This window comes from Aquarana catesbeiana, linkage group LG11 (assembly GCF_042186555.1).
Source record: "Aquarana catesbeiana isolate 2022-GZ linkage group LG11, ASM4218655v1, whole genome shotgun sequence".
Lineage (NCBI taxonomy): Eukaryota > Metazoa > Chordata > Amphibia > Anura > Ranidae > Aquarana > Aquarana catesbeiana.
Window position 1 is genome coordinate 63,144,068 of NC_133334.1, and position 22,137 is coordinate 63,166,204.

The following is a 22,137-nucleotide window of genomic DNA, read 5'->3' on the forward strand; positions in this document are numbered from 1 at the left end:
GGCCGGTGGATACAGTGCATCTGAAAGACCAGTCTGATTACACATCCATGGCAGGGATGATCGACCTCACGGACCCCTCCAGTTACATCTGGGACTCTCGTATGCCTTTTTAACTCAACACAAATGTGAGTGCAATCTCTGTTGCTGCTCTTTTTATTAAAATTGTTTTTAAGTCTGCACCCAGAGGCGCCTCCTTTCTTTGTTTATTATAATGGATAGGCAGAGGATAGATGATCCTGGAGGGAGCCCACCCTTCCTGGGAATTGCTTTTGGCTTTGTTTTGCTTGTGTTGCCCTTCCGTGTTCCTTGCTGAAAAGGCCAGTTATAGGTGGGGGCAGTGGCCATTTGTTTGTACTGTTGAAATATTGGTGAGGAGATGCACTGGACACCTTTGCCGGCAATGTGCTATATGCTGGGTGTCCAGTGCTTCCCTGTGCCTTTAACTGCTTGCTGCACACCCACCGTCAAATGATGGTGGGGCAGTGCAGCTCTTGTTCTGGGACACCGTCATATGATGGCGTCCCAGAATGGCCGCTCTCTCGCTTCCGTGGCTCTTTAACCATGTGATCGGCTGTGTCCAATCACAAAAAACGGAGATGCCGGTAATCGGCTCTCCTCGCCTCACACTGACCGAGTGTGAGGAGAGGAGAGCCGATCAGCGGCATCTCCTCACAGGGGAACATGTAGGAATGTAATCAGGGCACTGATCATCAGTGCCCTGATTACAATAAAGAAATATAGTGTCACAATACAGTGCCTACCAATGCCAGCATACAGTGCCCACCAGCGGCAGCAATCAGTGCCCACCACTGCCCACAAGTGCCACCAATCAGTTCCCATTAGCCATGCCAGTCAGTGCTGGCAATCAGTGCTGCCTATCAGTGCTGCCCATCAATGCCCATCGCTGCTGTCCATCAATGCCCATCAGTGTCGCCCATCAGTGCCCATTAGTGCCCAAATGTACCGCCTATCCATGCTGCCTATCCGTGCCCACCAGTGCCACCTATCAGTGCCCACCACTGCCGCCTATTAGTGCCCACCAGTGCCGCCTATTAGTGCCCATCAGTGCCACCTATCAGTGCCCATCAGTGCCGCCTATCAGTACTCATCAGTGTCACCTATCAGTGCCCATAAGTGCGGCATATTAGTGCCTCCTCATCGGTGCCACCTCATAAGTGCCACCTCATCAATGCCCACCAGTTCAGCCTATCGGTGCCCAGCAGCGCACATCAGTGAAGGCGAAAAATTACCAAAAGAAAGCTCTATTTGTGTAAAAAATGTGTTTGGGTACAGTGTAGCATGACCGCGCAATTGTCATTCAAAATGTGACAGCGCTGAAAGCTGAAAAATGGCTTGGGCAGGAAGGGGGTGTTAGTGCCTGTTAGGCAAGTGGTTAAGGAGGGGTGGGCTAGATATTTAGCTGTGGGGATGTAGACATTATGGGAGGCCCCTACCATCGAAGGAGGTGAAATTTACTTAAAGTGTTTGTTAAGTGTAAAATATTATTCACTGCCAGCCCCTCTATTAGAGGCTGGCATACCACATTATGTAAGTCCCTTGTAAAAATGAGTGTTATAAATAGCTATTTAGAGCTGTCTTCAGGCTGGTCTCATGACTCGCGGCCGCTTTACAGCTCTGAGACATTTCTTCTGCGGGAGGGGCCATGATCTGCCTCTGACGACAGCCTGGGAGATCACGTGACCTCCCACAGAAGTAATGTATTGGAGCTGTAAAGTGTCCACGAGTCATGTGACCTGAAGGCAGCTCTAAATAGTTATTTATAATGCTCTTTTTTAGAAAGGATTTACATAGTGTGGTATGCCAGCCTCTAATAGAGGGACAGGCAGTGACAATTGTAGGTTTTTTTTAATAGTAGCGGGGGGGGGGGGGGCAGAGACAGAGAGAGGGAGCTGACAGGCAGGAAGGAGGGTGAAGGGGGAGAGAGGAAAGCAGATAGGACAGCTACGGATGACGGAGGGACATGCTCTGACCACGGTGGTCAGGGCTCAGCGGCCCTGGTAATCGTGGTCACTATAAGGAGGGCATACAGGAAGTGGCAGGTTCAGGGTGTTTTTTTTTACAGCTTAAAGGGGGGCAGATTAAACAGCACAAGGACTATGCTATGTAATCTGCTTTAAGGGACCAGAATCTGAATTATAATTTTTTGAGGTAACAAACACTTTAAATGATTTACCTAAAAATTATTTAGAAAAGGATTACAGTCTTTTGAACTTCAATTGGGCTTTTATCTATTAGCATTTTTTTTTTTTGCTCAGGCTCTTTAACTGATATTTTCTAATTTTAAGGGCTTGTAGATTGATTAAAGCAGCAATTGATGACAAGTTGAATTGGTACTATACAGCCATTTGAATGAATTTACTTCTCTTATCAGGTCATGGCAGGTTACAGAAGGCCTTTAAGTGCCTCATCTGTTGGAAGCCAATTGTCTTCGGTCTCTTTGCGCAGTTATTTGTCATCATCAGCACGGTCACATCAAAGCAGCTTAGAAGACATCATCGTTAAAGAATATCTGGACAAGATTGAAAAGCCAAAAGCACAATGCCCCGTTTTGCCAAGGTAAGAAAACTATTTTCCAAGATATTTACTCTAAATAAAGAATGTTCTATTTAAAATGTACATTTTGTCACTATTTAAAAACCATTAAAGTGTATGTAAAGTCAAAATGTTTTCATTAGTTTTGAATAGACTAAATTTTTTTTTGAGTCCCGTCTGGTAAGTTTCACCTCCTGTCTTAGGCCCCATTCACACTTCGCATAGCAGAAACTTGCCTTCCTGCTCGCAATTTTGTGTGGTCGATTTTCGGATGATTACGCACTCCGCACATAGAGCACCCCATTTACTTCAGGGGTCTGCCCTATGCACATTTGTCGCCCAAAAGAAGCTCCTGCTCTTTTTTGGCAAGCAAGCTTCATGCGATTTTCAAAGGCATGTTTTGCGTCGATTGCCACGCGACAATCCCTGCAAAATCACACCACGTTTGGGGTGCTATTTAGAATGAATGCCCCCAAACACACATTGCACATTTGATAGCGATAGCCACGCAATTTGGAATCGCGAGCAGAATTGTGCCTATTCCGCCTGCCATTCCAAATTGACATGTGTGAATGGGGCCTAAGAGACATACTAGGAAGTAAGAGGAAATGTTGCTACGGGGAGGGTAAATTATGCGTTAGGCTGGCCATTAACCACTTCCGCTCCGGAAGGTTTACCTCCCTTCATGACCAGGCCATTTTTTGCGATAAGGCACTGCGTTACTTTAACTGACAGTTGCGCGGTCGTGCGACGCTGTACACAAATAAAATATATGTCCTTTTTTTTCCTCCCAATTAGAGCTTTCTTTTGGTGGTATTTGATCACCTCTCATTTTTTGCGCTATAAACAAAAAAAGACCGACAATTTTGAAAAAAAACCCCAATATTTCTTACTTTCTGCTATAAGACATACCCAATAAAAAAATGTAAAAAAATCAAATTTCTTCATTAATTTAGGCCAATATGTATTATGCTACATATTTTTGGTAAAAAAATTCCAATAAGCGTATATTTATTTGTTTGCACAAAAGTTATAAAAACGATGGGATAGATTTATGCTATTTTTATTTATTTATTTATTTATTTTTACTAGTAATGGCGGCGATCAGCGATTTTTAGCGGGACTGCGACATTGTGGCACACAAATCTGACACTAAGTGACACTAATACAGTGATCAATGCTAAAAAAAAGCACTGTCACTGTACTAATGGCACTGGTAGGTAAGGGGTTAACATCAGGGGCAATTAAAGGGTTAACTGTGTTCCCTGGGAGTGTTTTCTAACTGTGTGAGGGTGCGTTTACTGTGGAAAGACAGAGATTGGTGTTCCTTCTTAGCAGAAACACAGGATCTCTGTCTTCCCTTCTCAAAGAACGTCAATCTGCCTTGTTTACATAGGCAGACCGCCATTTTGCTGGTCTCCAGAATGATCGGTGGGTCCTGGTGGACATCAGGTCCACCAGATCCGCTGATTGACTCCCGCTGTGTTCAATCATAGCGAGAGCGGGTCGCCGGTGGCGGGCGCGCGGGCCCCAGACCTGGAAGTGTCAGATCACGTACTAGGTACATGATCTGGCACAGAGCGGCCGCCCTGCCACATTATATCTGCACGAAAATTTGGTAAATAAGCAATTTTTCTCCTTCACTGATGTACACTGATGAGGCGGCACTGATGGGCACTGATGAGGTAGCACTTATGGGCACTGATGAGGCTGCACTGATGGGCACTGATGAGGTGGCACCGATAGGCAGCACCGATGGGCACTGATGGGTGACACTAATGGGCATTAATGGGCAGCACTGATGAGCAGGTACAGATGGGCACTGAAAGGCAGCACTGACTGGCATCATTAATGGGCATTGATTGGTGTCACTGATGGGCACTGATTGGTGTTACTGATGTGCATTGATTGGTGTCACTGATGGACACTGCTGGGGCTTTACTGTAATCAGGGCACTGATGATTAGTGCCCTGATTACCTGTCCTGGTCTCCCTGTGAGGAGATGCCGCTGATCGGCCAGTCAGTCTGTCAGTGTGAGGCGAGGAGAGCTGATAAATGGCACTTCCGCATTTCCATGTGACTGGCTGTGATTGGTGACAGCCAATCACATGGTTAAAGAGCCCTGTTCTTTACCGAGATCGGGGTCGCACCTAGGAATACGTCATCCCAGAACGAGAGTTGCACCGCTCGTCCGTCATTTGACGGTGGGCGGGCGGCAAGTGGTTTACGAGGGTTTCTCAAGAGGTTGCTAGGGGTTCCTTGAGGTGTGGCTGGTTGATCATCCATTTGATGGTGCCTGCATAGTTCCAGGACCACTTGTCTGAGCCAACTGCATGATAACGGTGATCTTTTCAGCTGTCTGTAAGGGTGGCATTCCAACCACCACTGTCAAGGGGTATGTTCCCCACTGTCCACCAATTTTCCACACTGATCTATCAAAGAATTGGTTTTAACAGGGGTTCCTGAGACCTGAAAGTTATTTCAAGGGTTCCTCTGCGGTAAAAAGGCAGAGAAAGGCTGCCTAAGACAATAGTCAATTTTTCCAGTCGAGACACAATCCTGAATACAAATCTAACGAAAAAAAAAAAAAAAATTGGCTCTACATGTGCTTTAATATTCTAAAAGTATATTTTGATGGATCTGCATTATTCATAGATCAGTTCTAAAAGCCAAACTGTGTTTTGAACTATAGCTGTGGCCAAACCAATGACTGCATATACAGTATTGTGTCTGCATCTATTGCATATAAAACAGTTTTGCAATAATCGCATTTTATTTTGTGAAAATGCACAATAACGTGTGTTTATACAGCAGATTACCGATTAGCTGTGTAAATGTTTAATTCCTGGCAATAAATTGTAAGTGTTGTGCTTTACTGTTAACAAACCCTCCTTGAAGAAAAGAAAGACATATTACTTAATATTTTGTACCTCTGGCAGTTTCTGTTAGGATAGGCCATTGCATCTGAGCACAGTTGTATAAATATAGATTGACATTAATGGTAGAAGCACTTTGTGTATGCGATGGATCTTGCTGTAGATGGTGGATAATTACAATCCATTAATATTCTAATGTTACTGTAATTGAAAAGAAAAGGCTTGACAGGGAAAGCTGTGCAGCAAGAAAATGACAAGTACTACTCCCTGGCAACCATCATTCTCCTGTTCCTATAATCACATTCAAAACAGTGACATGGCGGCTGGATTTTATATGGGGCTTTTCACGGGAAACTTTGTTCTTTTTAATACCGTGAGTGGCAGACCAACATTCAGTAACTGAGAAAGTGAATAACGCTAACTGTGTATTAATCATTTAATTGCCATAATTATAAACAGTAAATAAAGGCAATTATTTATTCCCATCTCCTAAGTTGGAGCACAGTACCGTTTTCCCCATAAACTGACTACTTTTTGGTTTTCTGAATGGGCAAAGGGCCCCTTTTATTTGTGGTTGTGCAGTCAATGGGTCTGCAAAGACTTTCTCTACAGCTTTGGGAATCCATCTACAGTTATCTAATTATCCAGTTCGGCTTCAAAGCTATTTTTTTTATTTTTTGCAACAAAAAAAAAAGTAAAAATCTTTTTTTGGCAATAAAATTACTTAACCCCCTGAACATTATAAGTTTTCTGAAATCAGAGGTCCTTTAGAATAAAAAGGTGATAGTTGCAAATTTTTGTTTCATGTGACATATGCACAACTGTTGATTAAACGCAAATTTTCAGGAAAAAAATATAATACAATTTTAGAGCAAAAGCACAGCATATAATACCCATTTTTGGGGAAAATATAAAAGATGAGGTTACATCGAGTAAATAGATACTAAACATTCCATGTCTTAAAATTGCATGCACCCGCAATAGCGCCCAAAACTATGGTGCCCAAAAATCACCATAGGTGACGCTTTAAAAGCCTTTGCGGCTCATCAATTTAGAGTTTAATAGGAGCTCTTGTGCTAGAATTGTTGTTCTATCTGAAGCTCACGGCGATGTGTCACACATGTGGTGCAGCTGTGGTTTACATGCACGTGCACACCCTGGGCTTGCTTTTGTGCAGGTGTTCATGGCAACGGGGATTTTGGCAATTTTTTTTAATTTTAATATACATATATTTTTTTAAACTTTTTTCTTTTTTCTTTTTTTTTTTTTACTTGATTGCTATCACAATGGGTTTATAACCCCTTTATAAACCCCTATGTTGTAGCATTGGGCAGGTGACAGGTACTCTTTATGGAGACATTAGGGTTCTAATAGACCCCAATGTCTTCCTTGCCCTTTACACCATCTAACCAAGCACAGATCGGCTTGGGTAAATGCATCCCCTGGCTGTACTGGCCAGGAAAGGGTGCATCTGAAACTGGAAGTGACATCACTTCCAGTTTCATTGTTTGCATGTGACACCGAGGCACGGTCTCACAGCAATTTCTCTCCACCAGCCAGTGGTTGTGTTCCCGGGCACCAGTAAGCGTGGAAAAGGCCAGGAACCATGGGAGGAGGGGGCCCGCCGGCGGGAGGGGGGGAGGTACTGCCATGCCGGCTGTGTGAAAGTGATCGGCTGCTATGAAGATGCCACACCACTTTTACTTTGAAACCGGGAGCCGGCTGAACAAAACCCACACAAGCTCATGACTGCTACTGTGATTAAAGGTTACATAGTACGTCCAAAGATATAAACTTATTAAAATGACAATGGGGTTGACTTACTTAGCCCCTGGTGTGGCATGCCATGCGATTTGACAGCTCCAAATTGCATGACGAGTCGCACCCCATTGCCGGCAGTGGAACCGTTCATATTGCTTGATTATGAAAAAGGTTCATGCACTACTTTTTACTGACTATTGTAATTAGACTATTGTTAAAGAGGGCGTAAACACTGCCTCTTTTTTTTTTTTTTTGATGACCTGCATAGTAAAGGCATAACGTGCTAGTATGCATCGCATGCTAGCACATTATGTGAAACTTACCTGCAAAACGAAGCCCTCATTGTCCCCGCTGGAGGCCACATCCATCGTCGCCCGTTTTCCTTCCGGGGCCGCAGACTCCAGCTGTGTGACCAGCCAGAGCTGCTTGATGTCACTCCCACGCACGTGCGCAGGAGCCACCAGTATGGCACAGGGCTCTGAGGAAATGGCACGGGCGATCGTTCCTTTAGAGCGCATGCTCTGATGAAGTAATCGGCAAAGTATACAGTAAATATCTTCTAAACGTGCAAGTTTAGGAGATATTTACAGTTCCTATAGTTAAGCTTTATTATAGGCTTACCTATAGGTACAAACATTAGAGGGAAGTTTACTTCCTCTTTAAATTAAGTGAAGCTTTACATCATTTACTAAGCCCTGGAACAACTGCACTTGCAGAGTGTAACTTGCCTTTCGTAAATCAACCCCAATGCCTGAGAAGCTATGGTAGGTTGAGAGGAAGTTCTTCCCAGTAGTATTTGATGTCTTCTAATGACATGTGGCCAGGTCCCAAACTTTTGAGAGCCAGTTGAGGTTCAACCCCACTTCAGGTGGATTCTACAGGACTTGTGTGGATAGGCAAAGTCAGTATGCTTTCAAGTGCAATCAGCTTGTATCCAAGAATTTGATATCCTTCTGAGCTTCTTTGGAGGACCTTCAGACCTCCCTCAAGCTGCCTTTTGAGCTTATTCTAATCTACACAAGCTGCTTCAGGTTTCTCTTGGATTCCCTCTGAACTGTATAAAGGACAATTGTATTTCATTCTGTACAGACCTAGACCACGGTAGCAGCTTTCCCAGAATTCCCAGAAACAGAATTTCATTCTGTATCATGTTCTGACTGATGGATGTGATCATAATAGAATTCTGTTTCACTCAAACAGACCTGGAAGTTCATACCTCCTGGCATGATCTGATGACTGAATGTGATCATAAGGCAATTTAATTTAGGTATATACAAACAGCAATACAGTAAAACCTTGGTTTGAGAGTAACTTGGTTTGAGAGCATTTTGCAAGACAAGCAAAATTTTTTTCAGAAATTTTGCCTTGATAAACAAGCGATGTCTTGATATACAAGTAGTGTCATGTCACAACTGAGTATAAAAGAGAAGAGAGGTGCCTCTAAGTGTAGCAATATGGTTACATTTATTGAAGGTACAACATTTAACAACTCACATGGTTGATGATTAAAACAGGCACATCTAAATATGCAGGCATCCGGGGTAAAGCTGTCCACATAGACTGTCCTCTGCATCGCCATCAACATCATCCCTTCCACTCTGCGCTCCACGAACACTTCAAGCCTCGCTTTCAGATCGCTCTACTGCAGGGTAGTCTTCCTTGTCACGTTTGCAGACTGATAGTGGTGAGAGCCGGCGGTGCAGAGGATAGTCTTTGTGAACAGCTTTACCCCGGATGCCTGCATACTTAGATGTGTCTCTAAGGGATTTCTCTTTTTCTCTTTTAATCATCAACCATACGAGTTGCTAAATGTACCTTCATTAAATGTAACCATATTGCTACACTTAGAGGCGCCTCTATTCTCTTTTATACTCTGTAGCTCCTGCTGGATTTTGCTTCTAATCCCCTTGTGGAGGCTTCCATTTGTGGATGGACATTTTATGGTTACACAACTTATCACATTGATAAAATATTTTTATATGGACTATAAACTGAAAGACTTATGAATAAATGGTTGTGAAAAGTATCATTAGAGTTTCCCTTATTTCTTATGGGGAAATTTGCTTTGATATACAAGTGCTTGGGATTACAAGCATGTTTCCGGAACTAATTATGCGCGCAATCCAAGATTTTACAGTATATCTCCCACTATAATCAGACCACAAATCTATTTAATTCTATACATACTTAAAACACCATGGGGTTGATTTGCTAAAGCTAGACAGTGCATTTTGCAAATGCAGTTGCACTGACCAATTTTTGGTTATCTAAATGGGCAATAATTCCTCTTTACTTGAAGCTGTGCAGTTGATGGGTCTGCAAAGACTTTTTCTACAGCTTTGGGAATCCATCTACAGTAATCTAATTATAATGGCAATGGGGTTGATTTACTAAAGGCAAATAGACTGTGCACTTTGTAAATACAGTTGCTTAATAAATGAGGGTAAGCTCTGCTGACCTCCGTTATCTAATCATTTGCAAGCAAAATGTTTTGGTTTTTTTTAATTTTCCATGTATGGGACTGGGTATTCTTTGCAAAGTGAAACATGACCTCATTTACTTTAATTTTCTGCAGCAACTGCACTTGCAACGTGCACAGTCTATTTGCAATTGCTCGTGTAAAGTACACAGTGGGGTTGATTTGCACTCTGCAAGTGCAGTTGATCCAGAGCTTAGTAAATGAGGGGAAGCTCTGATGACTTCCTTCATCCAATCAGGTGCAAGCAAGATGCTGTTTTCTTATTTGCCTTGCATGTGATTGGGTATTCTTTGTAAAGTGAAACTTCAGACATTTACTAAGCTCTGGAGCCTTCAGTAAATCAACCCCACATCCCTATTATGACCTGTCTACTGAATGTGATCATAATACAATTCTCTTCAGTTCTCTACAGACCTTGAAACCCAGATCTTTCCACAGGACTTGACTACTGGATGTGATCATAATACGGTTCTACGGTGTATTTCATTCTGTGCAGACCTAGAACACCATACCTCCAAACATGACCTGAAACCTGGAAGTGATCAATAATACAGTTCTTTTTCATTCTTTACAAACTTAGAACACTGCATTTTCCAACATGACCTGACTTCAACACTACAATAGTCAATTTAGTTATAATAATGCTAACAAAGGATGCACCATACAGTGCTGTAAAATAGTATTTGCCCCCTTTCTGATTTTTTTTTTTTTTTTTTTTTTTTTTTTATTGCTTATATGTCACACTTAAATGATTCAGATCATCAAATAAATGTTAATATTGCATAAAGATAACCCCAGTAAATACAAAATGCAGTTTTTAAATGATGATTTAACCTCAGGTGTGTATGTGTGTATATATATATATATATATATATATATATATATATATATATATATATATATATATATATATACATACATATATATATATATATATATATATATATATATATATATATATATATATATATATATATATATACACCTGGGGTTTATATACCACACCTGAGGTCCTGGCCGCCACTCTGTTTCAGATTGGTGGCGTTTCATATAAGTGCAAGCTTGCTATTTCACACATTTTGCATTTGAGGTCCTGCTGCCATTATCCCTGGTTGGACTGGACTGTCTTATGTAAGTGCTATAGCACAATTGTTTTAAATATTTGGTTTTATGCTGGTTCGCCAATAAATACTGCACCATGAGATTTTTTTCTTCTTTGTCATTGGTGACTTATTACTACGGATGGGCTATGCTGAGCTGTTTTTACCATGAGAAATAAAACTTCCTGGTTATGATCCATGCACTTGGATAGATTCTGAAGCGGGTCCTGTGATTCGGATAGAGGGGATAAATGTGAGTTAATGATGACTACATACCTCTGATGACCTGAATCTTATTATATGCGATTTTTGCTATTCTGTTCATTAGACAGCAACTATATCTGGTGAGTGCATTTTTCTGACATTGGTGGAGGTTGCACTGGGTGATTGAAGCACTAGAGGAGGAACATCACCTGAATCATATAACCTCAAACAGGCTGTTCATGCTGGAAAATCCTCCAATGTGGCTGAATGAAAACAATTCTGAAAAGAGTCGGCCAAATTTCTGCACAGCGATGTGAGAGACTCATTGCCAGTTATTGCCACCACCAAGTGGCACAAGTAGTTATTAGGTTTAGGGGCAATTACTTTTTCACATAGGCAGGTTTGGACAGCTTTTTTCCCTTAATCACTTCCATACTGCGCAAATTCCAGCACTCCTCTCCTACTTGTAAAAATCATAATTTTTTTGCTAGAAAATTGCTAAGAGCATCCAAACATTTTATATATATTTTTAGCAGAGACCCTAGGGAATAAGCAACTTTTTATGTCACACCATATTTGCGCAGCAATTTTTCAAACGCGTTTGGAAAAAAAAACACTTTCCTGAGTATAAAAAAAAAGACAGTAAAGTTAAACCTATTTTTTTGTATAATGTGACAGGTGATGTTATGCCGAGTAAATAGATACCTAACATGTCATGCTTTAAAATTGTGCACACTTGTGGAATGGCGCCAAACTTTGGTACTTAAAAATCTCCATAGGCGACATTTCAAACATTTTTACAGGTTACATGTTTAGAGTTACAGAGGAGGTCTTGGGCTAGAATTATTGCTCTCGCTCTAACGTTCGCGGTGATACCTCACATGTGGTTTAAACGTCGTTTACATATGCGGACACGACTTACGTATGCGTTCACTTCTGCTTGCAAGCACGTGGAGATGGTGGCGCTTTAATTTTTTTTTTTATTGTTTATTGTTTAATTTATTTTCCTTTTTCATTTTTACACTTTCCTTTAAAAAAAATATTTTTGATCACTTTTATTCCTATTACAAGGAATGTACACATCCCTTGTAATAGGAATAGTGTCGCGCCCGGGCCTCAGAGACATAGAGACTGCCGGGGACCATCTGTCCCTCGGAAATCTCTATGGCTAACTTCCGGTGGCGGTGGATTCCTTCTCCGACTCTACTCCTGCTGCCTGTAAGAATGATCAAGCGGTTGAACAGCCGCTATGATTGTTCTTACGTTGAAGGGAATTTTCGGCTGAAAAAAACAATATCTGAATGATGCCTGTAGCTGCAGGCATCATTCGAATATCACCACTGAAAGCCCAGGACGTCATATGATGGCCTGCAGTATGGAAAGGGTTAATAAATAAAATCATCATTTAAAAACTGCATTTTGTATTTACTCAGGCTATCTTTGTGTAATAATAAAATTTGTTTGATGATCTGAATCATTTAAGTGTGACAAATATGCAAAAAAAAATAAAAAATCAGGAAGGGGCAAATACTTTTTCACAGCACTGTACATAGAGTATACACAGAATCTCTGTGCAATTGTCTGTTTGATTAACCACCAGCCGACCAGCGCACGACGATATAGTCAGCACAATGGCACGGCTGGGCAAATGGGGGCGTACAGGTACGTCCCCTTTAAGACGCGGCATTGTGGGCGCGCGCGTGCTCCGTGATCGTGCTTGCGGGTCCCGCGGACTCGATCATGTCACAGAGCGGAAGAACGGGGAGATGCCTATGTAAACAAAGTATTTCCCCGTTCTGCCTAGTGACATGACAGGGATCTAATGCTCCCTGTCTTTGGGAGCAGTGATCGCTATCATGTCAGTGGAAGCCCATCCCCCCACAGTTAGAACACCTCCCTAGGACAAACTTAACCCCTTGATCGCCCCCTAGTGTTTAACCCCTTCCCTGCCAGTGTCATTTACACAGTAATCAGTGCATTTTTATAGCACTGATCGCTGTATAAATGACAATAGTCCCAAAATGGTGTCAAAAGATGTGTCTGCCATAATGTCGCAGTCACGATAAAAATCGCAGATCGCCGGCATTACTAATAAAAATAACATTAATAATAAAAATGCCATAAATATATCCCCTTTTTTGTAGACGCTATAACTTTTGCGCAAACCAATCAGTATACGCTTATTGCGATTTTTTTACCAAAAATATATAGAAGAATACATATCAGCCTAAACTGAGAAAGACATTTTTATATATATATATTTTTGGGGCTATTTATTACAGCAAAAAGTAAAAAATATTGCTTTTTTTTTCAAAATTGTTGCTCCTTTTTTGTTTATAGCGCAAAAAATAAAAACCACAGAGGTGATCAAATACCACCAAAAGAAAGATCTATTTGTGGGAAAAAAAGGACGTCAATATTGTTTGGGTACAGAGTCGCACGACCATGCAATTGTCAGTTAAAGCGACGCCGTGCCGAATCGCAAAAAATGCTCTGGTCTGGAAGGGGGTAAATTCTTCCGGGGCTGAAGTGGCTAAGGAAAATAAAAGAAAACAATTGAATTTGTGCATTTTTTTTGATAATCTGTATTTGCTCTTTAGCTATGACTGACAGCTTCCCTTTTCATTGTTTTGTATAGAAATTACACATCTCCTTATGCAAAGACTTCAGCCAGACATCGCAAAGACAGAAAATATAATAATACACCTAAACATGGCTCAGCCTCTCCTCCTCAATCAGTGCATGTAGCAAGAAGATCAACATCTCAAGATCGTTCCACACATCAAAAAGCATCAGCTCGGTACAGTAACGCGGATTCAGATGACGACCTCAACAAGTCAGACGTAGCTGGCAGTCCCTGCCTCTCATCGCAGTCCAAGAGAAACAGACCCGTCAGTGCTCCTCAGGGGCATGTTAGGTAATCAAACAAAAGCATTTCCTTGTTGTTCTGGGCTTACACTTGATATGTTCCTCTACCAAGAAATTACACATGTTAAGCAAAGTTCATTTATATGTCTAACACTGGTATTGTGTTTCCGCTTCCTCCACTTTATTGTCGACACACAATTAAAGCATTTGCAGACTGTAACGTTTCAGGTCAAGTGAATGCTTTTCAGTAAAACAGACACAACGAAAATGTGATTTATGGAAAGCCTCTGCAAGTAAAGGTAATAAATGGAAAAAAGATCAAGTAAGGGTTGTACCATTATCCAGAAATTTTTAGAAATAAAGGGGTTGGGAGCCTGGTCCCCAGCCAGGTCTCACCAAAGAAGCTAGGGGGCAATTGGACTATCTTGGTATTGTATTGTACCAAGATAGTCCAATTGCCCCCTAGCTTCTTTGGTGAGACCTAAGATAGTCCAATTGCCCCCTAGCTTCTTTGGTGAGACCTAAGATAGTCCAATTGCCCCCTAGCTTCTTTGGTGAGACCTAAGATAGTCCAATTGCCCCCTAGCTTCTTTGGTGAGACCTAAGATAGTCCAATTGCCCCCTAGCTTCTTTGGTGAGACCTGGCTGGGTACCAGGCTCCCAACCCCATTTATTTCTAACAATGAAAATGTGACATTTGTTGTACATTATGTAGTTATATTATTTTACCAAATAACCACACAAAATTAACATTCTTAAATGATATTTCAAGCTGAACCAAGCAAACAGCTAAATAAACCATCAAAAATACCCTAAAAGTTGCTGTTTTACTAGCCAAAAGAAATTGTATTTCTGGCCATCCAGTACCAATATTTTCACAGCTCTTCTGAAATGTACAGTCAGGTTGGTGGCTTGACTTTTCTATACTGCAGTTAAAATAGAACTATAAGCAATTTTTATTTTTTCATTTTGGATAGAGCAAAGGAGGGTTATAACTCATGTCTGATTGTTTTTCACCATCTTTGCCCCATTGCAGAGATTTCTGTTCACATTGCTAATTTTGCCTAGGAGAGAGGACAAACAGTTTCACATACCTCAGGGGTAGGCAACCTCACCCCTCCGGCTGTGGTAAAACTACAAGTCCTATGAGACATTGCAAGACCTTGACAATCACAGGCATAACTCCTAGAGGCAGAGGAATGATGGGATTTGTAGTTTCACCACAGCTGGAGTGCCGAGGTTGCCTAACCCTGACGTAGCCATAGCTCCCAACTGTCCCAGATTTCAAAAAGTGTTTTCCAGCGCTAAACCTTTCATCTGATTTCTAAATTGCTGCATTTGTAAATTACAAAAGCCAATATAAAGGAATAGTAGTGGTAAAAAAGCACTTGTGGGTTCAACCAATCTTGTTTTTTTGTACAATTCCCCTTTAAGGGGGCGTGGCCAGAGGTGTGTCCTATGCCTGCATACTTTTGCTCATAGGTGTCCCTCATTCCCATCTCAAAAAGTTAGGAGGTATGCATACCTGATACTCCGCTCCCTTGGCAGATCGCTCTCCCCTATGCTCCAGAGGTGGACTGTCCATTGGCATGAACACATCCAGTGGAGGGCTATGGACCCTGCCTTGGTCTTGATGACATTAAGATCCTAGACTGCTAGAGCAAGGGGGAGAAGAAGCTGCAGGGACTGTTCTAGCTATGGGAACAGGTCTACCTTTAGGGGGGAAGCAAAGGATCAAGTGAGTAAATTTCCTTTTTTTCGTTCCCCTAGCTTTACAATTAGCAATTACCCTCGCAGTATGGGTGCAGCCCCACTGCAAAGGATATTTTTTTAGTTGCCTGGAGTTGGGCAACATGTTTGGAAAATGTTCACATTTTTCCTATTCTAGTAATTGGTGCCTTCAAGGACACAAAGTGACCACATAATGTCCCCAGTGGGGACACAAATAGCAATAAAGACATTTTAATTCTATAATATATGAAGGAAAGGTTAAAAACCTTAAAGTTTTTGTTATATTTCAGTCTGTGGTTAGATTTTCCTTTACTTTCTGTGAACCAGTGACCAGCGCCACCTGGGAGAGATAATTAGGAAAAATCTCCCCAATGGAGACATATACAGCAATACCAATTGGCAGAAGCTGCAACTCTTCCCTCTTATGTACAAAACTGAATTAAGGTTTGGGTGGACGTCTCCTTTACTAAGGACAGATTTCAGGTTTAAGGTCTCACAAACCTTAGTAGTTTAAGGCTCAGTTTACACTGCTGCGACATGGGATCCGACTTGTGGGACCCTCAAGTTGCATGACATGTCAAATTCATTGTTTCCCTATGAGAGCCTTTCCTAATTGATACTGAACAAGTCGCTCCAACTTGGGTGCGATTTCAGCCCTTGTACAGGCTCCTAAATAGCATCCAAGTCGGATCAAGTTGGAAGAAAGCTGTGTGACTTTGCCGTCACAGCAGTGTGAACTGAGCCTTAGTCTAAAGCAGGGGTATAGGCAACCTCAGCCCTCCAGCTGTGATGTAACTACAAATCCCATCATGCCTCTGCCTCTAGGAGTCTTGACTGTGATTGTCAGGGTCTTGCAATGTCTCATGGGACTTGTAGTTTTGCAACAGCTGGAGGGCCAAGGTTGCCTACCTCTGGTCTAAAGCATGGGTGCTCAACCTGTGGCCCTCCAGCTGTTGCAAAACTACAAGTCCCATCATGCCTCTGCCTTTGGGAGTCATGCTTGTAACTGTCAGCTTTGCAATACCCCATGGGACTTGTAGTTCCACAACAGCTGGACGGCCACAGGTTGATCACCCATGGTCTGAAACAGGCTTTTTCAACCAGGGTGCCTTCAGGTTTCTTCAGGGGTGCCTTGGCAAAATGTCTAAAAATTGCCCATAATTGTGTACAAGTCAGCTGGTGGATCAAGCCTACCTTTTAGTAACACATAGCAATAGGTTTTCGCTGTGCACCATTACAACCTTCTAACCGCAGGTGTCCTAACAACCAATGTCATAATTGGTTGTTAAGGAGGTTGTCGGGAGCCTGCACAGCATCCTAGTTTACCCCTCCCCTGCCCCTCTCTGTCAGCACTGGGGTCACATTAGCTAAATGAGGAAGAGAAACTGAAAGAGAAGATAAACATTGGAACACTGTTCAGTACCAGTGTTCAAAAGTGTGTATGCTTTGTAAAAATAAATCCCCTCTTTAGTTGGGTGTCCTGCATGTGTGGATGTTGCTGCGTTATGTAAAACTATTAAGTTAATCCTTTACATTTTAGAATGGGGTGCCTCAAGATTGTGCATAGTTTTAAAGGGTGCCTTGACTGAAAAACAGTTGAGAAACACTGGTCTAAAGGAAGGCAACTTCCAATGTGCGCATGGTTAGCTTTGAATATAAATTATACATAGAAACAAAGAATGAATTCTCTTGATGAAAATATCTTTCAGTAATTATAACAGTGGACCCCTTCACACTATTGCACACATTCCTGCCGATGTCAACATGTGCTTTTTATGCGCTGTAATATGAGGGATGTCTAGCTCAGCAGTAGATGCATTTTCAATGAGTTCACAGCCAACAGGAACTTCAGTTTTAGGGCATGGTAGCCCACTTTTATTAAAAGTAACAAAAATGAAAGTTGATACATGCATGGATTGCCCACACAGGGGTTCTTCTCTAGAAAAATACAAAAATGAAAATACCAGGCCACCTGGCTCTCAAGGCCCACTCTGCCTTGGTCACAGTACCTTGCTGCACAGGCTCACTCCTGGCCTCTAGGAAGGGGTTCTACTGTCCCTCCAGGCTATCACACTCCTCCAAGACTCAAGGTCCCCTCTGATCTCCAGGACTCTCTCTTCCAGTTGTCTCAGCTATGGTCTCCCCGACTCTCTCAGCTGGCCCAACTCTCTCAGTACACTAACCTGTAACCTCTGCCACATGGAGTACCGTCTCGAGGTTATTGCCTTGGATCATAAACAGGAGCACACCTCCCTCCTGGCTGCAAGGCAAGGCAAGTCCCTTTTTTGGTCCCTCAATGTGGGTTGAGGGACCATTGCAAATGAATGGACAGCACCGCACAACGTGTGGCAACATACTAATAAATCTGTGAGAGATAAAACAGGCATATACTCTAGGTACTATATGAATAGGCTCCTAAAATTAACCTGTAATTAATAGTTTTCCAAACATACCTGCAAGTTAAGACTATAAATACTTACCTTTCTTGCTGCCCTGCAACACCAAAATACATCATTGCTCTGTAGACATCTTCCTCCGAAGTCTACAAGGAATCCAATTCTTCCAGGAGCATCAATCTCCTGGGTCCCCTGCTGCTCTCAGTGGTTCCTTCTGCTTGCCTTTACTATATTAGAGGATACAGTAGTGAGGTGGAGATCCACAAGAGAAGTGAGAGCTGCAGGGGAACCTTAAGCATCAGTTTCCCTGCAGACATTGGAGGAAGATTTCTATTGAACAGAGCGGTGTTCTAGGGGAACAGTCTTATTTTAAAGGTATAGCCGTTCAAGGTTATTTTAATGTCAGGGTAGCTTTAGGCCTCATGCACACTGGACATTTTTTCCTGCTGCTCTTAAGGGCGTTTGGCATTTTTTTCCCTGTCTCTAAACGCCCTTGCATGTTAGCCTGTGAGTCCATGCACATATAAGCGTTTAGAGTCAGAAAAAAACTCGACAGCCAGTGCGTCCAGGAGCATCGTCATTTTGGCCAAAGAAACGTTTGACGTCCCTAAACGTATGTAAACCCCTAAGTTTAACTCTTAGGCGTCAATTAATTTCAATGGTTGTGCTTGACATGTCTAAACGCATTACACAAGTTTACAAGTGACAAACGTTTTTTCTGCTGAAACACTTCTACCAGGAGTCTAGGAGACTTAGCAAAACGCCCAGTGTGCATGAGGCCTTAAAGTCCACTATTGATTTTGGCCTTAGCAACTTTTGGTTACTTATATTATGAAGGAACACCTTCTTGTGATAATTCTAGTCTTCTTTTAAAAAAGGGAAGTTCCGCTTTAATTATTCTTCCCCCCCCTCCTATGCCACATTTGGCCAACTAGGCGACTCAAGCGGAAGTTCTCCTCCTCCCAGCAATCTTTTGGGACACGTCACAGGTCCCAGAAGATTGCCCGGCCATTGAGGAGACTCGCACATGCGCAGCGCGCACCCTGCTGTGAAGCTGCAAGCTATCACAGCCAGATGCCCACACTTGTAATACCGGTGCCGGAGAGAACTGAGGGAGAGATCCAAGGGCTCCGGTGGCTGCATCGCTGGATCGTGGGACAGGTGAGTGTGTGTTTATTAAAAGTCAGCAGCTACACTTTCTGTAGCTGCTGACTTTTAATTGACACAAAAATGACTGGAAATCTGCTTTAACCGACTGCTGTCCCTTTTCTTTCTGTATTGTTCTTGAGCGAAACCGTTTATTTGCCAAATCATTCTGTTTACTTTGGATATATTAGCTGACGTACTTGTAAAGCCGGCCATAGACGGTTTGAATCCTGCTGAACCGGCCGAGATTCAAACCATGTATGGGCAGACTGAATGTACCCATGTTGAATGATCGATCAACTTGGGTACAACCAGCCTGTCCGTTTTACGTGTGATTATCGCTAATAGCTGTTATAGCCCCTAGCAATAATCACTGGGTTCAGAACACAATGACTCGGATGGAGGAATTCCCTTGTCAACACCCATGGTTGCAGGAAAGAAATTTGCTCCGTCTATGGCCGGCTTTAGTCATATTTATTTCCACATTAACATTTTTTTTTTTTTTTTTTCATTTTTATACCTAAAGTTTTTTATACCTTGATTAAAATACTTGTAGGTCATAAAAAATAGCTTGTAATGCAAAATATAAAAAAATATAAAGTGATCCATCTATCTGTTTATCTATCTATCATGCACATACAGGTGCATCTAAAAAAATTTGAATATCATCAAAAAGTTATTTTTTTCAGTAAATTAGTTCAAAAAGTGAAACTCGTATATACACATGGTAATGCATAATCCAGGGTGCTTTGCAGCACCATTCATTTAGAATGGCATCCCAATTCACAGCTACAGTAGTGGGAAACACACCCATTATGCAGCTCACCACAACACATTTTTCATGCATTGTGATGCTCTGCATTAAAAAAAAGGTCATGGCTGTTTTTTGCTTTTTTTCGTGCAGTATTTTGCACCGCTAGGCTATTTATAAACGCTTTTACAAAGTGCTTCTAAACATACGATCATCTGAAATAGGCTCCCGGTTCTAGATGACATGTTTTCTTTCTTTGTGTATAATATTTTATAAACTCATTTTCATACAGCCCTGTGCTTTTCCCACACTTTTTTCATCCTTGACTTCTAACTCCATTTGTAATCTTGAGTAACACGGCTGCTATAGTAGAATTTGTATTTATGAGAATTATTGAAAGACAGAAAGCACAAATATACATGCAGTTTTATTTACTTGCATTATTATTTCTTATCGGATCACACATTATAAATGAATGTTTTATATCTTTTTTTTTTTCATTTACAAACTTAGTATAAAATGTTTGTATTACAAAATAAAATTTAATACAGGGTGAACCCTTCACACTTGATTCAGAGAGCACTGTGGGTTTCTAACGAAAGAGCAGAACAGAAACTGTTTACCTTCAGGATCTCACTTTTTTTCTCTAATTTTAAAGGCTAAGTTCACCTTTTATCCCCAAAAATATAATGAATGCACATCATTTTGCAGGTATAAAAATGTGCATTTATTTATTTTTTTACTCTGCAGCCTGCAAAGCACTTCAACTGTGATCAGCAGATCGCAGATGCAATGCCTGGATCCTGCAGACTCTCACTACAGTGTCTGCCCCGACCTCAAATATGGGCATACAGAATGACAGGAGGAATGAATGGACTATGAGAGCGCTTACCAGCACCCTTGCAGTTCATTGAGAACTACAAGCTGTCGGTTGCAAATGCCAATGGTACTTGTAGTTGATTCATGCATCAAACTTTGTGGCTGAATGACGTGCCCGTGTGGGCAGAGCCCTGTGCCGCTTTGCTGTTTTTAAAATGTGGCAGCGGGTGCGAAGAGAAGATCCCCCGCCCACTGTAACGGGGGAGAGGCTGCAGATGCTGAAACATGTTACATGTTCCACCCTAATGCCCCGTACACACGGTCGGATTTTCCGATGGGAAATGTTCGATAAGAGCCTGTTGTCGGAAATTCCGACCGTGCGTAGGCTCCATCGGACATTTTCCGTCGGAATTTCCAACAAACAAAATTTGAGATCTGGATCTCAAATTTTCTGACAACAAAATCCGTTGTCGTAAATTCCGATTGTGTGTACACAATTCCGACGCACAAAGTTCCACGCATGCTCGGAATCAAGCAGAAGAGCCGCACTGGATATTGAACTTCATTTTTTCTCGTACGTGTTGTACGTCACCGCGTTCTTAGCGATCGGAATTTCCGACAAGATTTGTGTGACCGTGTGTATGCAAGACAAGTTTGAGCCAACATCCGTCGAAAAAAAAAACATGGATTTTGTTGTCGGAATGTGCAATCGTGTGTACAGTGCATAAGGCTCAGTTCACACCTATGCATTTTTTAATGCTTTTTGCAGAAACGCACTAAAGTCCATTTGACATGGTTTCCTATGGGATACGTTCACATCTATGCTTTTTTCAGCTGCTACGTTTTTGGAAAGGGTCGGGGACTTTTTTAAAAGCAAAACGGTGCGTTTTGGCTTAATAGACTTCAGTGGAGAAGCTGCACAAAAGAATGTAGTGTTTTTTTGCTGCGATTTCACCATGATTTTGCTACAATTTGCATTTTCCTTTTTTTAATCCACCCAACAACAAATTGGCCCCAAAAAAAGCATAAAAAATGCAAAACGCAAAATGCATTAAAACACGTGAAAAATGCATCAAAAAGTGTGCAAAAATGCACTGCAGAAACAGATCAAAAGAAAACTGCATAGGTGTGAACCAAGCCTAAATACTGGTGGACATGTAACATATAATGCCCTGTACACAGGGTCGGACATTGATCGGACATTCCGACAACAAAATCCTAGGATTTTTTCCGTCGGATGTTGGCTCAAACTTGTCTTGCATACACACGGTCGGACAAAGTTGTCGGAATATCCGATCCTTCTGAACGCGGTGACGTAAAACACGTACGTCGGGACTATAAACGGGTCAGTAGCCAATAGCTTTCGTCTCTTAATTTATTCTGAGCATGCGTGGCACTTTGTGCGTCGGATTTGTGTACACACGATCGGAATTTCCGACAACGGATTTTGTTG

At 41.9% G+C, this 22,137-nt stretch overlaps 1 protein-coding gene across 1 annotated transcript in view; it reads left to right on the forward strand.

The window, feature by feature from the left end:
* DCDC1 (doublecortin domain containing 1) overlaps positions 1-22,137 on the forward strand; it is a 690,767-nt gene that overhangs the window by 51,828 nt on the left and 616,802 nt on the right. The window contains exons 2-3 of the mRNA XM_073604506.1: positions 2,393-2,577; positions 13,612-13,890. Of these exons, the coding sequence (XP_073460607.1) occupies positions 2,396-2,577; positions 13,612-13,890 (461 nt within the window). The 5' untranslated portion in view covers positions 2,393-2,395. The remainder of the gene's footprint in view (positions 1-2,392; positions 2,578-13,611; positions 13,891-22,137) is intronic.